Genomic DNA, 26333 nt, shown 5'->3' with positions numbered 1-26333 from the left:
AAAAGGAAGAAACAAAGAAGCCAAGAAAGACCCCAGGTCTCACTCCTGCACATTCTGATTCAGTAGAGGGACAGCAGTGACCCTTGACCTGGAATGCACATTGGAGTCACCCACAGAGCTTTAAAAAACACTGATGCTTGGGCCCCACCCCCAGAGATCCTAAGTTAATTGATCTAGAGAGAGGTCCAGCCATCGGGATTTTTAAAAAATTGCCTAGGTGAGTGTGAGCAACCATACTAAGAAACACTGGTGCTTCGGACCCCACTGTTCCAGATCAGAGCCTGCTGGAGGGCTTGTTCAAACAGATTTTTGAGACCCACCCCAGAGAGTCTGATTCAGTAGGCCTGGAGTGGGGTCTGAAAATTTGCATTTCTATCATGGTCTTGGGTGATGCTGATCAACTGGCTTGGGAGCCACACGTGGAAAACCATTGGTATATAGGGAAGGGGCTGGGGCCCAGGATGGGTGTTAAATTTTAACAGGCAAAGGAGGGATTCTGAGGTCCAGGGTCTGAGCCCCACTCAGAGAGACCTTGTTCCATGTGGTCTGGGCAGACAGGTTCAGCTTTAGTCCTGAACCCAGGTTCAGTTCCACCCTGGTCTTTTCCTCCCATTCCTATCTTCCAATCTAACTGTCCCTTTCTAAATACACTTTACGGTCCTAAAAGATGTGCTATTTATTTATTTTTCCAGAGAGGCAGAATAACGTAGTAGTTACGAGGACAGACTCTAGACCCAGACTGTCTGAGATGGATCCTAGGTCTTGACCCTTGAGGTTAAATTTGCTTAACTTCTCCAGGCTTCAGTTTCCCCATCTGTAAAATGGATCCCTGCCTCAGTGAGCTGATTAAATGAGCTAATCTGTGAGAGCTGCTATGAAGAGGAACTGTGAAAGGCAAGTGCTGTAGAAAGGTTGGCTACTGTTCCCAATCCTTTGTCTTGGAAAATAAATTGGACTTCTTCTGGGAAAGGAGAAGGTTTTACGAGACTCCTGATTGGGTGGGGTCTGGGAGCTCTCTTTCTGCTCCCTTAGCATATGATGTATCTCTCTGCTGTGGCACCCTTTGCTCTATCAGTTAACTTTTCTCCTTTTGTACATAGATAGGTGAGATGCTCTTTAGGGAAGGACTGTGTCTTAATCATTTTTGGATTCCCAGCACCTAGCACAGTGATGGGCATAAGACGTGTTCAATGTCAGTTCAATGTCAGAACAACTAAATGATGTGGCTGGGAAAAAAATGGTCTTACTCTTTTGGAAGTTGCCTAGGATCATCTATTAGCAGGTAGAAACGACTCTCCAATATACAACTGGTCTTTCTGCTGAAAAATGGGGGTAAGGGTGAGAATGCAAATGGTGCTAGACAAGTCATCCTCATAGAGTGTTCGCTTAAGTCTGCTGAGGCTGAACCACAAGAACATCAGGATGGTGGATGCATTTGTAAGATATCAAATACTCTTATTATAACACAAGGCACACTGCCTGATTCCTCATGAAGCCTGGCCAGATGCTTTCTGAATCTGTTTCTTCTTCATCTAGGACACACAGAAAACACATCCCAGCCTCCCTTGCATCTGCGTGGGGCCATATGATGAGGTCTCGCCAATAGAATTTGAACAGATGTGATGTGTGTCATCTCCAGGCTGAGGGGGTTAAGAGCGTGTGTGCCTTTTCTAGGCTCTATCTCTCTACTGTCTGCCAGCCAGATGCCGAGCATCCGGTGGATAATTTGCAGGCCCTCATACTTGGTGGAGCTTCAAGATGGAAAGAGCCTGGGTCCCTGAATGACTGAGTGGAGCAGAATTCCCCCGACCCTGTCTCCCATCCCAGCTTAAGTGAGAAAAGAACTTTCATTATTTCAAGTCATTGAACTTAGAAATTGCTTGTTATCTCAGCTATCCTACTCTAAAAGCAGGGGAAACTGTAAGTCCCAATTTGGGGTCTTGAAATTTATTGGTGGGGAGGCCTCGCTTTGACAACTCATGACACACATGTCCATGAGGGTTTCCAAGGGCCACTCCACTGCCTACGATAAACATAACACAGTTGCCTGGTCAAAGGAGACAGCGGGGTACATCTCTTTTACTAAATTGATTTTTAGTATGAATTTTTACAGTCAAACATATGAGGAAGTGAACTTGGTGATTTTGTCATTTCGGAAAAAAAGAAAAGAAAATTTTGGGGAAAAATAAGGCAGAACCTCTAAGACCCCTAACTGAAAAAAAAAATTCTCTCCTAGCATAATTGGTATTATTTTAAAATTATAGTCTTTCCAGAAAAATGTGGCTTTGGGGGCCTCTTGGGGCTTCTGTGGACAGAGCGGACAGAGTCTGTATGAGGTCTGCCTCATTGAAGACCCAAAGCCACACACTGTAAATGGGGTTTTGTTTGGCTCCATGTCTCCTGGGCCTCATCGTCTCATTTATTCTCCCCACCAATTTTATATTACTGGGTGGTAGACTCACCATATTCTGGCTGCTCTTTGGATTCAAAAGTCCGGTGGCCTGGGGCCGGACGGTCCCACCCCCCAGGGGGGTTGAGGAAGTTGCTGTCGTCTGAGGTACTGTCGTACTTGTAGTCCTGGTCCCCGCCGTTGGCCCTCGCCAAGGACAAGGACCTCTGCCACCAGGCCCGCCAGTCGGGGGATGGGACTGACCAGCTGGGCTTATTCTCCGGATGCTGATCTTTATCTGCTTCAGAGTCAGGACCGTCCACCACCTCTATGGTGACCTGAAGAATTCAGAACAGGCCAGGGTCAATGAGGAGTCAACAGCCTCTAAGCCGGGTGACCCTTGGAAGACAGTCTGAGGGAACGGAGGGAAATGTGTATCCCTCACAAAGGAAAGCTGAGGCTGCACGGTGACACAGAATGGAAAACCTCCAGGGGCGCCCAAAGGAGCGGATGCACACGGGCCTCGGGTTGGGAGGAAGCAATGCATCACTAGGGTCCCTGATTTACTGACGACTGTGTTGCTGGGAAGCCTTTAATTCAAGGAGTAAACATGTACCGTGTGTGTTCTTGAAGTGGCACAAGAATAATTATAATAAAACTGAACACTCACTGAGTACTAACTCTGCACCAGGGACTGTTTTAAAGGCTCTACGTATATTAATTTATTTACTCCTCAGAACAGCCTTATAAGGTTGGTTCTATTGATTGGCTCTTGTGGCTGCTGATCTCCAAAGATGTCCCCGGCAATTCCTCCCATTCTGCTATGCGTGTGCCACACCTCTCATCAAGAGGTGGAGTTTGTTTCCCCTCCCTTTCAGTCTGGGCTGGCCTTGTGACTCACTGTATCCAGTAGAACGTGTTAGGTGTGACAATGTGACAAGGCTTATGAGGTCTTGCAATTTCCATTGTCATTCTCTTGGCATGTTCCTACCGTTATGTACAGAAGCCCAGCCTAGACCACTGCTCACAGAGCCACCACGTGAAGAGGCAGGGCACATAGAGGAGAACAAAGAGTCCTCTCAGTCACTGGCCAGCTCTGAGGCCCCGGTCTTGTGTGGGGGGTCATTTTGGATCCTCCAGCCCAGTTGGGTCACCCTAGCTGATACCACGTGGAACAGAGATGAGCTCTCCTGGCTGAGCCAAACTCCTGACCCACAGGACCGTGAGCAGTCCAGTGGTTGTTGCTTTAAGCTGTTAAGTTTTGGGGTGGTTGCTAGACAGCTTTTTATAGACAGGGAAACTGGCGCACAGAGAAGTTAACAATTTGCCTAAGGTCACAGACCTAGTAACTGGCAGCCATGGGTAGTCTAGCTCCAGAGCCCATGCTCTTACCGACTTTGCCGTACTGCCTCTCAAAAAGTCAGTCACCGAGGTGGTGTCCCCTCCTGTGACCAAGTGAGCAAAGAGGCCACTGATGCTGGTGGGGGCCGGATGCCACAAGTCATGTAGAGATGTGAGCACAAGGTCCTCAAGGTCCAGGATGTCACAGCTTGAGTTTCACTCATCCCCTAGTCCAGACCCAGCACACACTCCTTAACCGACCCTCAGGGTCAGAGCAGATAGTCCCAGAGTCAAGGTCAGAACTTGCTCTTGGATTTATGGAGCCTAGCTTGGAAGTCACGGGGCTGAAAGAATGCAGCTTCTTGGCTCCGAGAGACAATCAACATAGAGAAACTTGTTTAAAAAACATAATAAAAGACTCCTTGGGTTCCTTTGGCCATCGCATAGCTCTTGCAACACCCCCTGGATGAGCTATGTGCAAATGAATCAGAAACATGCGCTCCAAGTAATCAGCGCAAGATGTACTGGGCAGATGCTTTTCCAGTTTTGTCCTAACTGGACATCTGAGAGATTTGCTGACATACTCTGCCACATTGCATCAGGTCATGCCAATCCCTGAGACAAACAGACCCATCCTTTTGTCTTAGGAATGGGAAGGTTTGAATTCTACTTGCTTTGACATTGAAAAGAAGTTGCCCAGCTCATGGTGGGCCTGGGCTGTGGCCTTGTGTGGTCCAGACACAAAGTTAAGGGTGTGGCCTTCCATCCCAGAGTATACTTGGGCTGTGGCAGGCCGAGGGCATCTCTTCCTCTGGTGTGGGATGCCTAGAAGGGCACCACTGGCTTGCTTCCATGCCACCACCATTACCCCAGTCTCATAAGCATCCCTTGCCTATTTGTAAATAATTATGGGACGTTTAGTAATCCCCAAAAAGGAAAAAAGAAAAGAAAGAATTACATCATTTGCTTTGTATCATTGCTGTTTGCTGGAGGGATGGTTGTTGGAAAGGGATGGGGACCTGGACCCACACGCAACGCTGTAAGGGCAATGCGGAAGAAATACACAGCTGGGCTGCGCAGACCCGAGCAGGGCAGTGACGTGGTGATGCCGAGCCTTTGAAGACATAACCTTTCTCCTCTGCAGTCCAGGCCCCCTGTGCCTGCAGACAGAACAACTGAGCCGCAACAATCGTCTGCAAGGCTATTAAGGGTTTTGGAGGGGAGAAGCTGCCAAGAGCCAGGCAAGCCTGCAATTATGGTAATGAAATCAGACTCTGGGTAGGAGATAAGGGGGAATGGGCTGGACAGTTTTGGTATTCCATTTGTATCCAGACTGGAGTCAAAGGGATTGCCTAAACAAAACGTGCCCTGCAATTTCTCCAAGCTGGGAATCAAAACAATTTCATGTTTTAAGCTATTACCGTCAATATGATTTTTTTCCCCCCACAAACTACTGCTCAGATCCAAACAAAATAGATTTGTTGCCTGGCCAGGCAATGAGTAGCAAAATATGAATTTACTCCAAAAACTATATTGATGACTAAATCTCATCAGTTTAGAGGTTTCTTTTTCCCCTTTCATTTTTAGCCACTGCTCCAACTGAATTAAAAAAAAAAAACAAAAAACCAAAAACACACACAAAATAAAAAACACACAAACCTTAGGATCCACCCTTCCCTGCAGTTAAGAATATGGAAACCTCATACAGACATCATATGAAGAAATGTAATCTTGAGCCTGAAATTTCATAGGCATCCAATTAAAAAGACTTGAGCACGATCATGACTTCTCGAATGGTGCGGATTAGTTTTATGTTTCCTGTTGCTCTTATTATATTTACATGTTCTTTAGCATCAAAGAATCTGTTCCTAAAAATGTCTTGAACAATAATAGGTGTGATGAGCTGAAGGTGTGGTAGTGAGCACAGCAGATTTCCAAGCTGATAGATCTTACCATCCTTTTGCATCCTTAATACACAGAATTGAAGCATCTTTAGTACACTGGTTTCTTCTGGACTTTTCTGTACCTTAAAAGAAAGAGAACTTTTCCAAAAGACCCAACTCCAACTTCTGGCAGAATATTGTCAGCTCTAAGAAAGAGAGTCTAGAATAGGTGCCAATTTGGAAAATTCCATCCAAAATTAGGAAAGGAGGATAAAATCCTTTGCAATATTACCTGTTTCTTTCTTCCTCTTGAGAGTTTAAACATTTATTAGAAACAAACTCTTTACTCTTGCTCTGAAAAGCACTTTCCACTGGGAAACTAACACAATTCTTAGTCTAACTGATAATAAACTAATGACACTGGGAATACAGAAGCCTTGACTTTCTGAACTCCGGAGAATCTTCTAGAAGCTTCTACCTCGGTCCTCTAAGCCTTGAGAGCTATGATGACTAGGCAGATTTGGGTTCGCATTTATTTCCCAGAGAGGAAAATGAGGCCTGGGAGGTGAAATGATTCCTCAAAAGCACAGAGCATCCGGGGACAGGACGACAGTCTCCAGCAAAGGGTTAGACCCCCGATTATGTACCCCTTCTTCCTTGACAATTGCCAAAGAAAGAACACAAAGGACTAGGAAGATATATAATCCCTCCCTCTCAGACCCACTGATGCTCTAAAAACAACTCTGGCAGCTCCAGTAAGTGTGGTTAATGCTTAGAGATTTGCAGCGTGCTCGTTCAAATATCATTGCTTGTTCTACACAAGTTAAACCCACATTTCAGGCATAGAAACTGGCCTAGAGAATTCACGTTCCTGAGGTGAACAGCAAGGAAGGTGGAGAGCTGGACTCAAAACTCCTGATTCTTAATTATTTTATATGTTTCCTCTGTCATCTTCATGCTCACTGACATCACCAACCAGCATCCACCAGTGTGGGGAACCTTCCCATATTCCTGTCTCTGTGCTGAGTGTTTCACATGGATGATTTCATTTAATCCTCACAACAACCCTACTACTACAGAGTATTGTACTACTCACAGGTTGTGTTATCATTCCCATTGTATAGACAAGGAAACTGAGGCATAGAGAGGTCGAGTAACCTGCATACAGCCGTAGAGGCCAAGCCTGGTCAACAAAACAGTGGTACCAGAGCCCAAGGGCAGGTTGGTGGACTCTAGCTCATGATAGGGACTGCAGGGCCCCCATAAGAATCTGAACAATACTGGCTTGTCCCCTGGAGTGTGTGGGCCCATCTCCTGGGCACAGAGAGTTCTTGGTTATTACTTGGCCAGGCCTGCCATTCCAGAAGGATTTTAGGAAAAACGGAGGAGGCGAAATCATAAGTAGAAGCACGTACAACACCTGCAGCCCTGGCCAACTCATCTGATTGTATCAAGAGGTCTACGGCCGTGTAAATAAGTCTGTGCGAGGGGGAAAAAAAGGCCTTTAGATGACTATTTTTGTGTCTCCCTCAATGGAAGAAAAGAAATAAATACATTGGTTGAAATGAATACAGATCTCAGATTGACCCAGAAAAGAGAACTATTTGGTGGTGAATAGCCACTGTGGTCATGAATTGATGCAGTGAGCCTAATAATGAGTTTATTTTAGAGATTTTTGTCTTTGCTATCTGACCATCAGCTGCAGACCAGAAACTTAGCCAAGGATACCGAAGTTCAAGTTGAACTTCTCCTGGGAGATTTACTTTCTTTCCTGAGTGATTTATTTATTTATTTATTCGTTGCCAAAACCCCAACTTCTAGTTTTGTTTTAAATTTAATATGGAGATTGGGTTCAGGAGTTTGAGGCTATTTCTTTCTCTTTTGTGCATTGTTTTTTTTTTTTTTTTTTTTTTTTTTCCCCCTCACTCACTTCCACAGCCTGAAGCCAGTCTTAAAATGGAGAGCCCAATCCACTTGGGACAGAGGCCACCTGGCTTCAGGGGTTTAAAAAAAAAAGAAAAAAAGCTCTAAAAAGCTGGGCCTTTTAAAGGATTTCCCTTCCTAAAAGTCAAGAGGCCCAAGAGCACAGCATTGTCACTTTGGAAAGGTGTGGGCGGTTTGGCAGAGGGGGGGGACAGCAGACCCCAGCCTTGGAGCGTGGGAAATGCTTGCAGACACAGGGGGGCTGGGGGGAGGTTCAGAGAGAGGGGTATCAGATTCCTGGGTAGCTCCCAGCTCCAGTGAGGGCTGGCTAGGTGGGGGTGAGGGGCAGGTTGCCAGGGGATGGGGGGAGACCAGGCCAGGGGCCCCGGCAGCGGAAGCCGACCCACTGATATGCCTTCACCTGTTTTCAGTCCGCTCCCCAGGGAGAGACAATGCTTGGACGGCCTGGGGTGACCGGTGGGACTGTCTGCTTGGCTGAATCGGCCCTGTGTCAAACCAGTGGCTTTCAACAAAAGACCAGAGCTCTGAGGAAGGGGCAAGGGCTGACAACGTGAAAACCATCACCCCCTTTTAGAAAGCACCTCATCTTTTACAGGACCACCGGGGAGCTGGTTTACTCAAGTGCAGTGGGGCATGAGGCTACAGCGGCCAGTGCTGCATGTGTGTGTGTGTGTGTGTGTGTGTGTGTGTGTGTGAGTTTGTGTGTATGTACATGCCCTCACATGCACTCACACTCAGACCTAGGGCTGGGGCTCCCAGGGGTAGCAGCTGCGCCAGTCTTTCTTTGAGCATCTTTCTGAGTCACTAACGTTCCCCTTTCATAATCTTCCAGAAAGAGAAAGGACAGGAATGAAGTTCAGTGTTCCATCATCAGATCAATAAAACATAGGCTGCCCTACCCACCCCGACTGCCTGCGGAAGGTTAACAGACACAGGGCTTGTGCAAGGCAGAAATGGGATGAACCAACTGGCCAGCAGGCAACAGGACAGCACTGGCCTGGTCTTTGATTCTGATGACATCTGGGCTGGAGCCTCATTCGTTTCGAGTCCATTTTGCCAGAAACCCTGATATTTGGAGCTATGGGGAAACCTATACTCTTGGGAGGTATAGTGATTTCTTCTGTCCAAAGGGTAACTCAAGAAACATATAGGGACCTCATAGGAGTGGCCTGGTCCCCTTCCCGCCTTGTGTTCCAAAGCATCCCTTTCCGAAGCAGCTCTTGGAGGCAAACTTCTTGTATGTGCTGGGGCGGTGCTGAGACAGAGTGAAGACAAAGTGGGAATTCCTTTGCACCTGTTAGAAGTCTATACACACAGGTGGCTGTGGGCTCAGAGGGGACAAGGAAGAATGGTTTCCATTTGTCCCGTCTCCGCTGCCATCCTTTGTGACGGCACAAGGGGAAGCTGTGTTTTATAAAAGTCCAAGAGGCTTTGTTGGAGAGTCTCAAGTGTGGTGATCTCATAACTCATTCTCCACTTATCCTCTGTTCCCTTGTCTCACATTATAGTTCTCTCCACACCCATAAACTCCAACCACCCTCTCATCCCTCAGGAAGCCCAGCGGAACTGTTCCAAAGCACTCTTCACTTTGCGTCTGGCTAGACAACACAGCTTATTCTGATGAAAAATGGATTGCAAGCTCGGGGGTTTTACTGAGCTCATGCACAAATCCATCGCTTCATGGCTGCCCTTTTCTTTTTATGGAAAAGTCATTTGGGTTCCCCAGATCTGAGGATCCTAACCACTTTTGCACCACTGTTCTTCCCTGACGGTCAGGTTAATGTTTTAAAAAGGCCCAAGTGGGGTCTGAGGACTTCCTGATGGAGGGATTTATCTGGGAGAGAGAAAGGGGATCCTGAGAAATTTTGTTAGAAATTCGGTTCTAGGTGGAGCTCCATGCGCTTAGTAAATTTCTAATGAGGGGACTGCAGCCTTCCAGTCCCCTGCATCCAGGTCTTTTCTTGTAGGTTTATATTAGTAACTCTTAAATCGATTACATTAATAGCTCAGTCCTCAGCATTAAGCCCCACTGCGACATTTCCCATCTCTGAAAAAAAAATGCAAGCTACAGCAAACCTAAAATTGTTGTGGGCATGATCTAAGCATCCTTGGGATAAGGGTGGTTTAGTCCTAGAACCGTAAAATCTATCAACAAGGAAAAATCACTTCCTGTCAATGAAGGCGTGATGGGGAGCCTCTTTGAGCAACAGTAAGGAGATGTCTGTGCCTTTTTTTGCCAGTCTGCACCTCCCCCAAGTGGATCCTTTGTTCTTTATCGGAGAGCCATGTGGCCAGTTCCCGGAGAGAGGGCAGTGGATCGAAAGGCCTGTTTTCCCCATTCATCAATTAGAACAGTACAAGACCTATTGGAAATATTAATTGGTCCATGCAGTGATTTCAGCACATGGGTTGTCAAAGAGTGACCTCCAAAACATTTTTCACTTATGTACCCTCAATGCTGCCCTGCCCTAATCTTCCCAAATATCCCATCTATTCGGGTCTGTCCTCCATGGAACGCAGCGCTTTTTCTGCCTCTGTCTCCACAATCCTTCTGGCACTGTATTGGGTGGTAGCCAGGATCTTTACACACACCTACGTCATTTCCTGGAGGGAGAACACCTCGCATTTCTTAACTTCCCAGAAGCTCACACGGCATCGAGGTGTATTCTCAGGGACATTCAGTAGTCACAACAACACTGGTGTTAGGATCTAAAAGGGTGTCACACAGACAGCGTTAGTCTTGCGAGAGAGACCACTAACCTAATGATGGATCAATTGTTCCAAGGTCAGGTTCAGGAATTTTCTGCCATGGAAGCTAATTGGAATTTGATGCAGAGAAAGAATAAGGACAAGCTGCCCTTCCTCCAATGAAAAGAGTTGAGGATAAACTTAAAAGTATGGACGCAGGCACCTGAGGACTCGGGCTGCACAGGGCCAGGCTGCCCAGGGGGATGAGCTGCCCTCGGCCGCCATGGGTACCGTCTCTGGGAAGAAACAGTGGGAGGCACAAGCAAAATTCAAAATGAGGAGTTTGTTTTTGAAACACGAAATGGTAGGGTGAGTATTCTTGGGAGCCTGAGAGACTGGATTTGAACCCCAACTACTGTTTACTAGCCATGTGGCCTTGGGCAAACCAAATGGGAACTTCCTGAGAGTCAGCTGCATTATTGATAATATTGGAGGAAGGACGTGGGCTCCATAAGTGTATTGGGAGAATCAAATCGGATCCACCTTTACTTTGTAAAGTAAGTTGTGCTATTTCAGTGTAGAAGAGAGTTCTTATTTTCAGTTCCAGGTACCTCTTTCCTAACCTCCCATTTCCTTCAGCTTCACCCCATCCCATCTCAGTGATATGTATTTCTCTCTCTCCTAGAAACTTGTTATCACCTCCTTTCCTCTTATCAAAAATTTTTTATCAGTCATTTACACTTTGGAGCAACTGAAGTGTTGTCAGCGCCTGAAGGAATTTCTGGTGTTGAAGGCAAGCTAGAGAGGCATTTGAGAGACGGTGTCTTCCTGAGCATCTTAGAAATCACACTATGATCTGCCTCATCTACTCATGTGTCTGATTGGCCTTTCCCTATAGCTAACATATTTCATCAATTTCAGGGATATTATTTTGTTTTGTTTTCACATTTCTTTCTTTTTTTTTTGATGTGGACCATTTTTAAAGTCTTTATTGAATTTGTTACAGTACTGCTTCTGTTTTACGTTTTGTTTTTTTGGCTGTAAGCATGTGGGATCTTAGCTCCCCGACCAGGGATTGAACCTGCACCCCCTGCATTGGAAGGCGAAGTCTTAACCACTGGACCTGCAGGGAAGTCCCTGTTTTTACATTTCAACAGCTCTGAAATTAGCACTGCTTTCTTTTTTCAGTGGTTGATAAAATAATGATGCATCTCATAATCCAGGGTGGTACACAGATGAAATACAACACTGCTCTTATAGAGATAACATGCTTGTCAGCAGGATTCATTAAGGGGTCAAGGAGAAAAGTGAGGTAAGGCAGCAGTTGCTTTGGAATCAGATCAGGAAACAAAGACATGGGCTGTTTCATTTTCTTTCACCTCTCAGTTGCTAAGCATTACCTGGATATTTGGATTCTGCCCATTGATATCAGCTTTGGAAAGATCTGGAAAGTTTGGTAGATCAAGGAGAAAGGATCTGGGACCATCTCTTTGCAATGAAGGGGGCCCAGCCTCTTGATGGAATTGCTGTCTGGGGAATGGTTGGTGTGCAGCCTGGTGGTCCGAATGCTCCCCTGGTGTTTCTTTGGAGAGAGGAGAGCTGGTTTCCAATGTCGAGGCACTTTCCATGTTGAGGTTATTCTAAAACAAACAAACAAGCAAATGAACAAATAAATAGGAGAAGCATGATTTAGAAATGCCACCCTTAAAAATTCAGGACAAGGACAATTCCAGGGGTTGGAATTAAGCCAGGATGGTATTCCCAACTTGTTTTCCTTCCATGGCTTAGTTTTTCTATCTTCAAAAAGCTAAATCATCAGGAAATTTTCCTAGCCTGCTACTTGGGAATTTTCTGAGGGCTAATGTGTGATGGGATATTAATCAAACTTCAAAGCGTATCAACAAAAAGTGCTAATCTGAAGGAAACTAGGTGCTCATTTAGAACTGGAATCAAATTATGGTTTCCTTATCACAGCTTCAATTGATTAACCACTCTGGCTTGAGTTATAGCCCCAGTATCCAGTGTTTGTTTCTTTGGTGTGGGTCAGCAGAAGATCTGACCAAACTGGGTAAAATACTTCAGCCAAATCATTGTTTCTAACCATCCATCCAACCATCCATTTTTTCATCCATCCACTCACTAACCTATTTAACTTTCCTTCCTCCTTCCTTCAATTCTTTCATTCATCTACTCATCCATCCTTCCATCCATTTATCCATCCATTCATCCACACAATCAACAAGTGTCAACCACGTGCTAGGCACAGGAAAGCCATGAACAAGACAGACACGGGTCCTATTCTCTTAGAGAGTACATCTAGTTAGGGGGAATAAACAATAAATACACACATAAATAAGATCAGGTCAGAGAATGGTGATTGCTAAGAAGAAAAGGAAGAAGAAAATGACAGAGAGTGGTCAGGGCAACATTAGACAGGTAGCTGGGGAAGACCTTCCTGAGAAGGTGAAATCTGAAGTGAAACCTGAACACCTGTAATTATCTGGGGAAAAAGAACATTCTAGCAGAGGGAACAGCAAGTAAGACAGTCCTGAGGTAGGGATGGCTTGTCTCATTTGAGAAACACAGAAAAGGCCAGTGAGGCTGGGATGGAGTGAAGGAAGGGAGAACGACCCAAGATGGGGATGAAGAGGTGGAGACAGGCCAAGAAAAAGTGACAAAAAGGCATTCTGAAATTGAATGTCTTTATCCCGGAAAGAAAAGTCCAAGTCTGTTGTTTGTCCAAACTAGCAAAAAATGTCTGTGTTTAGTTGTCACTAGGGGAACTTTCTTCCAGTGACTGAAGGGTGTAGTAGTTGCTGGACTTCTTTCTCAAAGCAACCCTTCTTCTGCTCTCCTTCTTCCTGGATCTCTTGTTGGATGTTTCCTCCATCCCTTCAGGGATAGCATTTTCATGTTTACTGGTGGAGGGAGAGGTGGAGATAGATAGAATTTCACCAGTGTTTGGGTCAGTGGTTAATGTTCTTGTTATTCTTGGGCACGTTTGGGGGTTTTGGAGTGAATATTCCAGCACGTTGCCTCCACACACACTCCCTGCCCCCTCTCACAGCAGTGTCTCTGACCCAGTCAAGCGGTTACACCTGGTATCAAAACACTCCCGACTCTGAGTACCCAAGGTCAAGAATGGCCTGAGGATGAAACACATGCAGTGGGGAATGATCTTATTAGAGAGCTGACCTGAGGGGATGGATTTTTCTCTCTTTAAACAGACATGGGATTGTGAGGAATAAACTCACTTGTGCAGAGACCATGTTTGTGAATGTTCCCAGAGGCCAAGAAGAGGCTGAGCTAGAAAGAAGCATGTCTGCTGTCTCTTCTTTAACATGTGCAGTTATGGCAGGGGAAGCGGGCTGCTCTTCATCATGTCTTTGCTTGCCCTTCTTCTTTGCTCAGGAGATGTGGCTAGGGGCAGCGTCTTCGTTCACCTCTCCTGTCACCTTTCTGCCATGTTTTCATCTCCTGGTATATCCTCCTAGGGGGAGTTGCCCTGCCATCCCCAGACATTGCTCAATGCAACAGAGGCCAAATGCATTATGCTGAGATTATATTATCCAGCACATGGAGAGAGAGAGAGACAGAGACAGAGACAGAGACATGCTAATTCTTTCCTCAACATAAGACCTCTCTATCACAGCCCAGGGGAAGATAACTGAATGCAACTGTTCCCTTGTTTTTCTCCCTGGATCCACAACAGTGTTAGTAAGGACAGTTGACTTCTCATGGAGAATTTCTTGCACAGGTTTTGGGAATCTAAGTCTCAGAAGGGACCCAGGATTTGCTTGTCCATGGCTTGAGGGATCCCCTGCAAATCCAGCCCTCACTTCATTGTAGCAACTGGGACATACTGTTTAACTGTGTTAAAAACGGAGCTCTTTTTACTTTTCCCTGTGATGAAGCACTCTTTCCACTATGAAAACTTATATTTTATTTTATATTTGGTACTTTTCTTTTTTGGCCACACTGCATGGCATGTGGGATCTTAGTTCCCCAACCAGGGACTGAACCCATGCGCCCTGCAGTGGAAGTGAAGAGTCCCAACCACTGGACTGCCAGGGAATTCCAGAAAAACTCGTATTTTAGAAGAAGAGATAGGAAATGTATCTGCGCTGCTTATTTGGCATTTCACTTAGATGGCTGAAAAAACAAGGACTGAATATGATGGGTTTCTTGACCTGACTCTGGAATTTTTCCTGAGAGGAGATATACCACCCCAGAGTGATCCTGGCTTAGACAGGGACCAAGAAAACCCCTCAAACTCTCTGTGGCTCAGTAATCCTCCATGTAAAACAAAGCAGATGATAAGGAGAATCCCATGCTGTCCCAGCAGGATGGTCGAGAGAACTCAGGGTGGGTTGTGAATACACTTGAAAAGAGAAATGTAGAGTTAGGGCAACTGGGCTGGACGATTCAGGCCTCAAGTGCCTCTGCCGCGAAGACGGGGGCTAAAGTACATTGGGGCTTGAATTATGCACACAGTTGTGGCATTTCTCCATCTTTCCCCGATCCTCATCCTCCCGTCCCTCAAACAACATTTGGAAGATGAGAATGGGAATAATAAAAAATGCTAATCACGATCTCTGAATATCTGAATTATTCTTGCATTTTTACAAAAACATATTTATCTGGAAATCTTGGCTCCCTCCAAACCGTGGCATGCCCCCAAACTGTTCAGAAACTGGAAGCTCTACGGTAGGGGGAGGGTGCCTTACAGTGAATCATATAAAATGAAGCTCCACTTTATTCAATCAATGACAAGATTCAGGGAGTAACCATTATTTTGGTAATCAAGAATTTAAATCTGGGGCGGCAGACAGGAGACAGGGTCTGCTACCAAGGCAGGAAAACACCTCTTCTTCATTCTTTCTCAAAGACCCACTGTACAGCTTCCTTGTAGAGGCCCCACTGGAGGTCATGGTTGAGGGACCAAGCTCACTCACCAAGAGTTCCACTTAATTATTCTAGCAGAGTAAAGATTCTCAGGAAGGGTGGATCTCAAAATGAAGATTTAAACAGTTTGTATGTTATTCAGAAAAGCAGACATTCTTCTCTGAAGACATGAGCTTTGGACAGTCCAGGGATTGAAGAAAAGAAATATCACCATTCTTTCCAAGGTGCTGCAGGATTCATTTTGTTTAAATTCAAGTGACATGAGGGCATCTGCTCAGTTTGGGAAAATATTTCTTTACCCACAATGTGTCTTTGAGTTGACTTTCAATCTGTGACAATGCTGCAGCTCCAGGAGCAACGTTCTCTCTAATCTGCGAGCTGTGACTACTAATAAAGAGAGATAGAAGAACTAAAGCTAGTTAGTGGTTTATACGCATGCAGTGTTCCACTGCCAAGGAAGGTGACCTATGGTGGCCAAATTATACAGCTGCTGCTTAATGCTCTCCATCTTTGGCCATAGCTCCTGTCCCTCCATTATTTTACAACTTATTCTTATTTAAAATAGGAATAAAGTAATAATATTGTAAAATGTTAACAATAATAATAAAATTATAAAATAGGCTCCATGCTCATGCAGCCTGGTGTTTTGCCTTAGATGGCAGTATTATTGTGGCAGATATTGCAGTTTCCTCCCCAATACCCATTCCCCACTTTTTTTTTTTACTCAGCGTTTATTTCAGGTGGCAACGTTCCTGCCTAAAACTACACGTCCTAGCATCCACTGCAGCTAGGGATGACCACGTGACACGGTTCTACCCAATGAGATATAAGTGGAAGGTGCCTGATGGTACTATTGGACAGAAGGCAGAGTCAGTTTGCCTTTTGCCTCTTTTCTGTCTTCCATTTTCTCCTGGCTGAAGTGTGGATAGTAGTGTTGGAAGTGAAATGATGCCACTGGCAAGAGGTTGAAGATACATGCTAAAGGTGGCTGAATGGAAAGATAGAGGAGCCGGGGTCCCCGATAGCATGGTAGAGCCTTCATACCAGTCCTGGAATGATGACCTCTGAACTTCTTGTACCCTTGATACAAACAGTAGTATTGACAATACTGCAGCCCTAGTAGCAACGTTCCCTGTATGATTCTAATTGGAGAGCCGTGACCGCCAATAAAAAGGGAAAAGCCCTGTTCAGCAAAGTGACTCAAGATTGGGTACCATCCCCAGCTGAAGGAGGTACCAACAGGGCATATAGTGAATCATCACCATGACCTTCACAATGGCAGCCAGGGTATGGGTGCTCAGCTCTGCTGCTAATTTTCATAATATCCTTTTCCAAATCTGCCCTCTACCCCCTTCTCTGTATATGTATAGAATCTTCTATTGTTTCAGCATCTATACTTTACATTTCTCAAATCTATTACTCACTGGGTAATGTAATATTTCCTTCAATTTATCCAAAATTACTATCATTAAAGTTCAAAGACTTTGCCCTCAAAGAATCCAGAGCTCCTTGGCCAAATGGCTGATTCCAGAGCTTGGGCAGGGACGTCAAGGTGAGTTTGGGATATTTTGCTGTGTCAGAAAGCAAGGAAGACTTCAGTGATTAATGGTGTCCTCTTGAAAGAACACAGGAGCCAGATTGAAGGGCCCACCCTGCACCAGGATTAGACAATTTGGGCGTTAAAACAAAAAGATTGTCGTTGACTGCCATACATTGCATCTATGACATTCCATGAGCCTATGATGATACTCATAAAAGAGAGGAAGCCAGAAAAACCATCACCCCCATAAAACTCCTTACTTTGAACATTTGTATTAAAAAGAAGTAGAGTTTTGTCTAAGGAAATAAAGTTTGAACTGAGATTGAAAAACACAGGTAAATTGAAGCCCGTGAAGCAGGTGAAGAGCACGGAGCAGAGGGGGAGATGGGCCAGCGAACACTGCGATCCTGGCAAAGGATACGGTGGGTGCAGACTCCCTGAGACCTCCCAGGGCCTGGAGCAGAGGCCCAAAGGCTATCAGAGCTGGAATGGAGTGGGTGTTAGGCTCAGTGCCAGTCTGCTGTCTTAGTAAGCGATCACTGAGTAAATAATACAAATGCTAGGCCCAAACCCAGACGTCTGGACCCACCAGCCTTCGGTCTGAAAGCTTTCTATCCTAGCGTACTGTGACTTTTCCATTAGGTCCTCACTTCCCCAGTGGCATTCCCTGGGTCATCTGGAGGCTTGCTAAGCTTTATGTGTGGGGATTGCCTCCCTGGCTCTCATCGGCTGGCCCTGGATGCCCCTGGGAAAGCTCTGTGAAGATGAGCCGAGAAGAGAAAACCTCTCATCTGCAGACCGGGTACAGTTTCTAAGATAACAAGCCCAGGCACTTTGTCATTCATGTCCTTTCTCCCCAGGACATCCCTGGCCCAAGACCAAGGATGCCCAGCAAATGCCCTTAGCCCCTGCAGTGTGGACTCGCTCATTTTGGCTGTCCTTGTGACCAAGGTGGATCACCACGGCCACATCAAGGTCAGCATGGTCACAGTGGACAGAGTTGCCAGCTGGTCATTTGACATAGGAGCGAGAGAGAGGGAGGGGTTCTTTGGAGAACCAAGTCACACGGGAAATTAGGGCGATCAGCTCGAGGGCGACAATCAAGGTGTGAAAACAGGCGATGGGTCCACCTTTGGAAGAAGCATGCTAAGCATCATTGTCCCGAGTCTGCAGCCAGCCACCTGCCCTGTTCCATAAACATCAACCAAAGTCTGGAGCATGAAAAACCGGGCTGATGTGACCACTTCCAGAACCTCCAGAAGAGGCACAAGCCAGTACCAAATTGTGGCTGGCTTGGACAGTTTTAGTGCTTTTTTTTTTTTTTTTAAGGCTGTGTAACTATTCCCAGATTAACACAACCAGGCAGACTTCTTGGAGGCAGATGGGATGGCAAATTTCTGGAGGGCAAAGAACAGGCCGTATCTACAATCTCAAACCCCACACCCTCCAATTCCACAAGCTCGGGGGGGCACCCAATAAGTACTAGTTGATGATAATGATGGCCACGGGCCTAGTTAGATTTTGTTTTAATTAGGCTCAGGCTACAGGCCTCATTACCCCTAATGTGGCTTTTATGTGGGATTCTAAAGAAAAAAAAAATCCAAGAATCTTATATTGAAGATATTAAAGAAGATATTATTAGCAATGCTTTTGGTCTCATAGACTTTGAACAACGAACAACAAAGATTATAATTAACGTCACTGCAGCCTCTCTCCTGAAAATATATTAACAATATAGCTAATTAGCAATATGTCCTCATTTGGGGCTGGACATCTGCATATTATTATCGACAATGCTTGTTTCCTTTTTCCAGATTAAAGGCAGCCATGCTGCACCCAGGCATATGGCCACACTCCTTCCACATTAAAACACTCCATATTCTTCTCCCCACGATAAACACACTCGGGGCTTTATCTGTATTGGGCATCGATTTTTGTCTGGAATAGTTCCACACGTCTAAAAATAGGTTCAAGAATGCCATGGGTGGTATTTCAAAGGCAAGCGCAAAAATTTCCCTGTTTGGGGAAAAACAAAGAATAAAAGGGTACTCTGATTATCTTTACACATGACTAGGGAGCAAGCACTCCTAGGAAGAGAAAACCAGGAGAATGAACAATGTGAATTTCAGACGGGAAAACCTGCTTTCTCAGGAGGTGCGCTCGTTCTTAGGGCTTGGGAAGGTGGCAGAGAGATGGTGATCACAGGAACAGAAGCAGGGGTGGTGGAGGCCTGTTCAGTGCAGTGCTGGAGAGGAGGAACCAGGATCCATGGGGAGGTCCCCGCACTGTTGAACACACCGACGGTGAGGTCAGCCACCTTCTTTTCTCTCTACCGGTGTGTGATGGTAATCACACCCCTTCAGACAGCAGGCACAGAGCAAATATCCGTGGCTCTATTTTATGGCAAGCATGAACATGCAATGCCCCTCTGCAGGAAAATACAAATTCCTGGCAGAGGGAAGTGGCCGGAACTGTGCTTCAATCTTTGCTGTCGGATCCTGAAGACAATCCTGGCAGCTAGTGACATAGGCACATCGTGTTTCAAGAATGCAGGAGTGTTTCATCTTGGTTGGGAATGGAGCCCTCTGTTGAAAGTCTGACTAATAGCTGAGGAATCTTCTGTTATGGGGGCAGAATGTATCAGAAGGCTGTTTACTCTAGGGTTTGGGAGTGACCTTGCTTATGATCTCAGGCGATGCTTTGGAAGGAATGAAGAATGGCCGACTCCTTACATTTGGGCAGGGAGTTGGCTCCACAGGGGAAGGGGCCGCTGGTGTGGGTCTCCCACCCCTGTGCTTCCTTCTTGATCGAAGTCTCTTGGGGCTGGCTGACAAAATGGAAGTCAACGCCCCACCAGCTCGTCTCCGATACTTCTGTAAACAGCTTTGATCTTGAAAATGTGCGGATTATTGGTGATTTTTCAAGTTGTACTTTCTCCACTGCTGGCAAAGAAAACAGAGTGAGAACCACCCGGGCCCCATTTCCTTTATGTCCTGTTAGGCTAAAGAATGAACAGAAACGAGACGCAAATTATTCTTTTAAGTCTAAGAAAACATGTGAGAAGTAGAGTTCAAGGCTGGAAAGCCAATTTGGCTAAAGAAACCTTCAGCCATCATCTAAACTATCTCTGCCAACGGAGGGGGATGGAGAAATTGTATTTTCCAGACTCCTTCTCCGCGCAAATGGTGGAACTGCCTAGAAGGGACGCTTTGTATAAATTCTCTTGGGGTGTGAGACAAACCTGTTCCCCAGTAAGCCGAGGGAAGATTTTGTCTGCTGAGAGGGGTATTTGAATTTGACGGCAGCACTAACTTGCTCAGGGCTCTAAAGAACAGGTCAAGGGTGGCCACCAGGGGGCTTCAGCCACGTGGAGCTCAGCCTCCCCTCTAAGTCAAACTTTGAGCAAATATTTAATGAGTGTGGATTTTTCAAATTGTGCTTTCTCCATATCTGGGAAGGAAAACAGAGTGGTAGCTATCCAGATCCTTTTCTGGGGCCCAATTTGAAGAGGTACCAAATTATTAGCGTGCCTGAATGGCCCAACTATCTAAGTCATCCCTTGACCAGAGGGAGAGTGTCGAACAGGACAAGGAGACCCCGGAGGTGAATGCCCCCTGCCGTGATTCTGTGCCCCCCCTCATGGCCTGGGGGGCACCCAAGGCCAAGTCAAGACTGGTGTCCGCTGTCGCGAGGCAGAACCTGGAAGGCAAGTCGAAGGGCAAAGACTGGCAGAGTTCAGACTGGCCTGGGGGTGGTGGTGGTGGCCTTGGGGACCCTTGCCCAGCTTATTGTTTTAATTAAGAAGATGGATTTCTCTCAACACGCAAAGTTAAGACCCATCACTGAAACCTACCATAAATCTTTCTGCTCCAAGTACCTCTAAACTAGATTTTAAAGGGAACTGGACCTTAACCTTGGAATCCTAGAGAAGGGCTCATGGTGTTGAGGAAGGGTCCTAGGCTAGGAGGTATGAGGCCCGGTCTACGTCTCAGCATTGCCCCTACCTAGTTTTATAAGCTTAGGCAAGTTCCTTTACCTTTGCACCTAGATTGGTAGGGTTTGCAAAAACGTCCACAGATTCTCTTTCTGTAAATATCTATGCATTGGGTAGTTGTCTCCTACACTGTCTTTGCATCTGGTCATGTGACTTACTTTAGCTGTTGGATAAGCAGAGATAAGTGTGTTTTGGAGCTTGCCTTTTTTTTTTTATTGCTCTTTGCAATCTCAAGGCCTGGGCTAGCCTGTGGGATGAGGACAGACATGTGGAACAGAGACGATCTACCCCAGACTGAACAGCCTGCCAATGACCAGTCACTCAAATGGAGACCATCCTAGACCATCTGGACCCAGCTGAGCCGGTCCAGACTAGGAGAGCCACCCAGCTGACACATGGAATCGTGAGAAATGATAAACATTTGTGGTTTTAAGCTAATGAATTCAGAGTGGTTTGTTACATGGCAAAAGTTAACTGATATCAGTTAGCAAAAGCTAACTGATAATAGGACCTCAGTTATTTCTTCTGTAAAATGGGTGTGGCGACATAGGATGGGAACTAGAGAAAACCTCTCAATCCATCTAGTTCTGACCTCCTGGGAATGGAAACCTCAAGAGACACTTGTCCTGGAGAAAATGTTTTCTAACAACTAAAGAAAAAAACCTGATACCAAATGCTAAAAACATCAAACTGAGGGCGGGGAAATTAAACAAAAATGTGATGGTTCTAAATGCATGAAGTGCAAATACTATCTTCAATGTCGAGCACGCTTCCTTCTTTCTCCTATCCTTCTACCTGCTGACTCAAAGCTGGGTCAAATCTGTTGGAAAACATCACCCTGCCTACTGCTTCCATCATTTACATGTGCTGCTCTGTTAACAGCTCCAAGGTCAGTGTTTCAAAGATTCGGAGCTGAGACTTAACAATTGTCCCTCACACTTTCATGATGCACCTGTATGGCTTTGTTGGCTCTCAGAAACTAGTAATGCTCATTTATTAGGGAAACCCTACTGACACTATAAAACAATTATAGAGCCATCATACAGCAACTATAGCTTGGGGTGAAGAGAAAACTGTACACAACCAGGAGCAGTTCCCTTTCCCACCTTTCCGTACAGATTGTTCTTATTTGGACTCCTGTTCTGTTCTCCTCCAGGGAAACTGTTTGATCCCTGCTTGGAAAGCTGGCAGCCGATGTGATTGTGGGCCCTGGACTTAGCTTGGCTAATCTTTCTCTACAAATGGATGGAGTTTTGTTCTGTTTATAGATTCACTCAACAAACACTTTCTGGGCATCTATGGTTTGGCCAAAAAGTTCCTTTGGTTTTAAAGTAAAAATAAAAGACATGTTCTTCATTTTCACCAAGGACATTATTGAACAACGTATTCACCCTTTTGTTCCACTACCTTCTGCCATTTTTCAGGCAACTTCATAATTCCATCTTCCCAAAACTTTTTATCTTTTTGAGCAAAGAACTGTCCCAGGTGCCTTTTACAGTCTTCCAGGGAATTGAAATTTTTTCCATTAAAAGAATTTTGTAAAGACCTAAATAAATGTAAACTGAAGGTGCAATGTCTGGTGAATATGGCGGATGAATCAGAACTTCCCAGCCAAGCTGTAACAGTTTTTGCCTGGTCATCAAAGAAACATGCGGTCTTGCGTTATCCTGATGGAAGATTATGTGTTTTCTCTTGACTAATTCCGGACGCTTTTCATCAAGTGCTGCTTTCAGTTGGTCTAATTGGAAGCAGTACTTGTTGGAATTAATCGTTTGGTTTTCTGGAAGGAGCTCATAATAGAGGACTTCCTTCCAATCCCACCATATACACAACATCATCTTCTTTGGATGAAGACCAGTCTTTGGTGTGGTTGGTAGCGGTTCATTTCGCTTGCCCCACGATCTCTTCCATTCCACATTATTGTACAGTATCCACTTTTCATCGCCTGTCACAATTTGTTTTAAAAATGGAACGTTTTCGTTACGTTTCAGTAGAGAATTGCATGCGGAAATACGGTCAAGAAGGTTTTTTTCGCTTAACTTATGTGGAACCCAAACATCAAAGCGATGAACATAACCAAGCTGGTGCAAATGATTTTTAATGCTTGATTTGGATATTTTGAGTATGTCGGCTATCTCCCGGGTGGTGTAACGTTGATTATTCTCAATTAATGTCTCAATTTGATCTCTATCAACTTCAACTGGTCTACCCGACCATGGAGCCTCGTCCAGCGAGAAATCTCTAGCACGAAACTTCGCAAACCGCTTTTGACATGTTTGATCAGTCACAGCACCTTCTCCATACACTGCACAAATCTTTTTTTGTGTTTCAGTTGCGTTTTTACCTTTCTTGAAATAATAAAGCATAATATGCCAAAAATGTTGCTTTTTTTTCATCTTCAATATTAAAATGGCTAGAAGTTTTTTTAAAATGCACACTAATATGACAGCTGTCACAATACAATCTAACAAAATAGTTTCGAATGAAGTTAAAGACAACTAAAGGGTACCAGAGCCATCTTATGGAAAAAACCAAACGGATGTTTTGACCAACACAACACTTTGTGCCAGGTGCCTTGCTGGGATGAGACAGTTCAACAGCATATACCTTGTTAAGAGAAATGATCCAAAACTTGGAAATAAAGCAAAAGGATGATTGCAAGTTGATTAGTTCATAGCAGTGCATAGTATGACAGGACTGTCCTACTTTTCTAGGAGAATGGACCTTTGTTTCACTTATTATTTACTATTGCTTAGGGCCTAGGGTAAAAGTTACATGCTAACTTGGAGATTTTCACCCTGTAGAAACATAAATTTTTTTTTGGTCTGGTAGAAAATATAACTCATTAAAAGTTCTTATCACAAGGGAAAAAAATTTAAAGTATGTGAGGTGATGGATGTTAACTAAATGTACTGTGCTAATCATTCAAAATATATCATATATCAAATCATGTTGTACACCTGGAACTTATGCAATGTTATATATCAATTATATTTCAATAAAACTGGGAGAAAAAGAAACAATAACTCAAAGCTTACTGTTTTATTGCCCTATAGGACATTAACCAGTTTTGCTTCTAACTTGCAAATTTACCTTGTCATGATTTTCCCCACTAATTTTATAAATATCTATTCCTCACATGCTCTGAACTAGAATTAGCATGTCCCTAGTTCCCTCACTAATTAGTTAAATAAACCTTTGACATATATTCATTTTATATGAGAAATTTTTAACATTATGAAAATCATATTTGGAGAAGGTTTTGTCTTGAAGGACTTCAGATTCCAGTGGGGAAGTTAAGAAATGCTTACATATAAAATGCCAGGTAGAAAGTGGGAAATTCTCTAGGAGTGAAAGAGTTCAGCATCAGGAAGTAAAATTATCCATACTTCTAATTATGATTCCACAACTCACCATCTACTGAATCTTTAACAATCACCACATATTCTTCTTTCATTTTCTCTAAAAGACCCATATCTATCAATAGATACCGGTCCAATGCACTAACAAGCTGAAATAAGTATGGAGAAGAACAGTTTGTGAGCAGGACTTTTTGTGGGTATCTCCTTTTACTGGGGAGGGCAGAAGGCCAAGTGTCAGATGGCAGAGGGCACACACCCCCTCCCTGCTTTCAACCATTTTATTACCTCCCTTCCCCCATACAATTTCCTACTCTGACCTTAGAGACACAAAGCACCTACTAGTTTTTTTCTCAACAAAGATCATTCTTCCACTAGAACTCAGTTAGCTGAGCTTCAAGGAAAGAGAAGAGCAAGTTTCTCAGGGGCTTTCTTTTGGGGATGGTCATGAAAGGGGGGTATGATAGAGCACGTGCTTACATGTTACTACTCTCCCCAGGATAAACATCACGGTACTAGGGTGTATCCATCTGAATCTGGGCAGCAAATGGATAGCACTGAGGTATGTATGGGTGACCAAGGGAGCTTAATGAAAGAACAATTGACAGATGTCTGGACAAAGAGGCTGGGAACCACCAAAGATGCTACAGTATGGCCAGGAAAGCCAGGGAGACCTTACACTCCCAGGCCTGAAGAGGCAAGGAAAGGGAGAGGTTACTGTTCCCCAAAGGGAGAGAGAGGTGTGGCTGTGTGTGTTTGTGCATGCACACGCACCTAGGGGCCTTACTAAATACTGCAACCTCCCTCTCCTCTTCCTCTCCTCTCTTGACACCTTTACCATTGGCCAAGTCCAAACAGAAGCTCAAGAGCAAGGGAGTCCATTGATGGGATACATTCCGATCACACATCTGAGGCACAAGTTAGGACAGAGAAAGGTGAAAGGTGGATCCAGAGAGGTGAATGGAAGATACTGAGCACACAGGACATGTCTGGGAGAAACCACACTATCACCCAGGCCAGGCGCTGGAAGTTTAATCTTCACAACATCCCTTTGAAGGAGACATGAGCACTCGTGTTCCAGGGAGAAGGAAATTGAAACCCAGAGGCCCCTGGATGGCAAGTAGGCACCACAGCCCCGTTCCTTCCACTGCACGGTGCTGTCCTAATTTCTCTCCTGGAGGTGTTATTTAGAGTAAAAGGATCTGCAGCCCCCTTGGCGTTCCCATCTTCCCCCAAGTGCAGCCCTCGCCCAGGTAACAGGTCCAAGAGGCCTGGTTCAAGCACACTGGCCTGCAGTACACTGTTGATTTAATCCTCAACTCTGCTCCCCAACTTTGTTTGGTAGCGGGGTCCTGGCCGCATTTTCTTAGGAAAACTCCTATCTAGATACCAGTCCAGCCCAAAGCTGCTTGGCTTGTGCAGGCTGATGGCTTCGCAGGTCCAGTTAGGGCTGGTCAACAAAAACAGTTGGTATAATGAGGCTGAATTACAATAATGGCAGCAAACTCGTGATGGAAGAAGACAGGAATGAAATGGCACATAGCACTTCATGCAAACATTATGGGAGTTATTTCGGTGGGCCAGATGAGGCAGAGAATGGAGAAAGTAGGTCACAAAGAGCCAGGTTCCAAACTATCGCTTTGGATATTAGCTTTTGGGGTCATCACATTCCTCCTGAGATTTGCTAAGCATTTGGGGTGAACTTTGAAAGTGACAGGGACCCAAATGGACATCCACAGTAGACTGTATAAGGAAGGTGTATGCATATAATAGTTATAGAATGAAATATTATCAATGAAATTCTCAAATGGAATGTTGAACAATCCAGATAAAACATATGATTCTATTTATATAAAGTTCAAAAGCAGGTAAAACTAACCAATGTTGTTAGAAGTCAGGACAGTGGTGACCCTGGGGGTGCTGGTGACCAGAGGGGAGCCCGGGGAGGGGGATGTCTGGAAGAAGCAGCCATATTCTGTTTCTTGATCTGGCAGCTGGTCACATGATGTGTTCGCTTAGGGGAATTTGTTGAGCTGTACACGTATGATTTGTGCTCCTTTCTGTATGCAGGCAACTTATCTACGGAACTTATATAACTACCAAAAACACAAGGGAAAATAAAATAGAAAGGGAATCATAGAGAAATGGCAGTTGGCAAGGTCACAGAGATTTCTTAAAGACACCAAGCTTCTGTTAGTGCTATTTTCTGAACAATTAAACGATGCAGGAAAATATGGTATTTGAAACACGAGGGCCTCTACTCCGCCCATTATTCCCCTATGACCTAGTG

General features: G+C 44.9%; 1 protein-coding gene across 2 annotated transcripts in view; it reads right to left on the bottom strand.

Annotated features, from left to right (window-relative positions):
• ISM1 (isthmin 1) overlaps nucleotides 1-26333 on the bottom strand; it is a 78690-nt gene that overhangs the window by 17738 nt on the left and 34619 nt on the right. For both annotated transcript variants that reach the window (XM_028498972.2, XM_024123502.3), the window contains exons 2-3: nucleotides 11646-11885; nucleotides 2463-2727 (exon numbers count right to left, since the gene is read on the bottom strand). In XM_028498972.2, coding sequence (XP_028354773.1) covers nucleotides 2463-2727; nucleotides 11646-11885 — 505 coding nt within the window. The remainder of the gene's footprint in view (nucleotides 1-2462; nucleotides 2728-11645; nucleotides 11886-26333) is intronic.

This window comes from Physeter macrocephalus, chromosome 14 (genome assembly GCF_002837175.3).
Source record: "Physeter macrocephalus isolate SW-GA chromosome 14, ASM283717v5, whole genome shotgun sequence".
Lineage (NCBI taxonomy): Eukaryota > Metazoa > Chordata > Mammalia > Artiodactyla > Physeteridae > Physeter > Physeter macrocephalus.
This window is presented reverse-complemented; position numbering and strand designations above follow the sequence as displayed.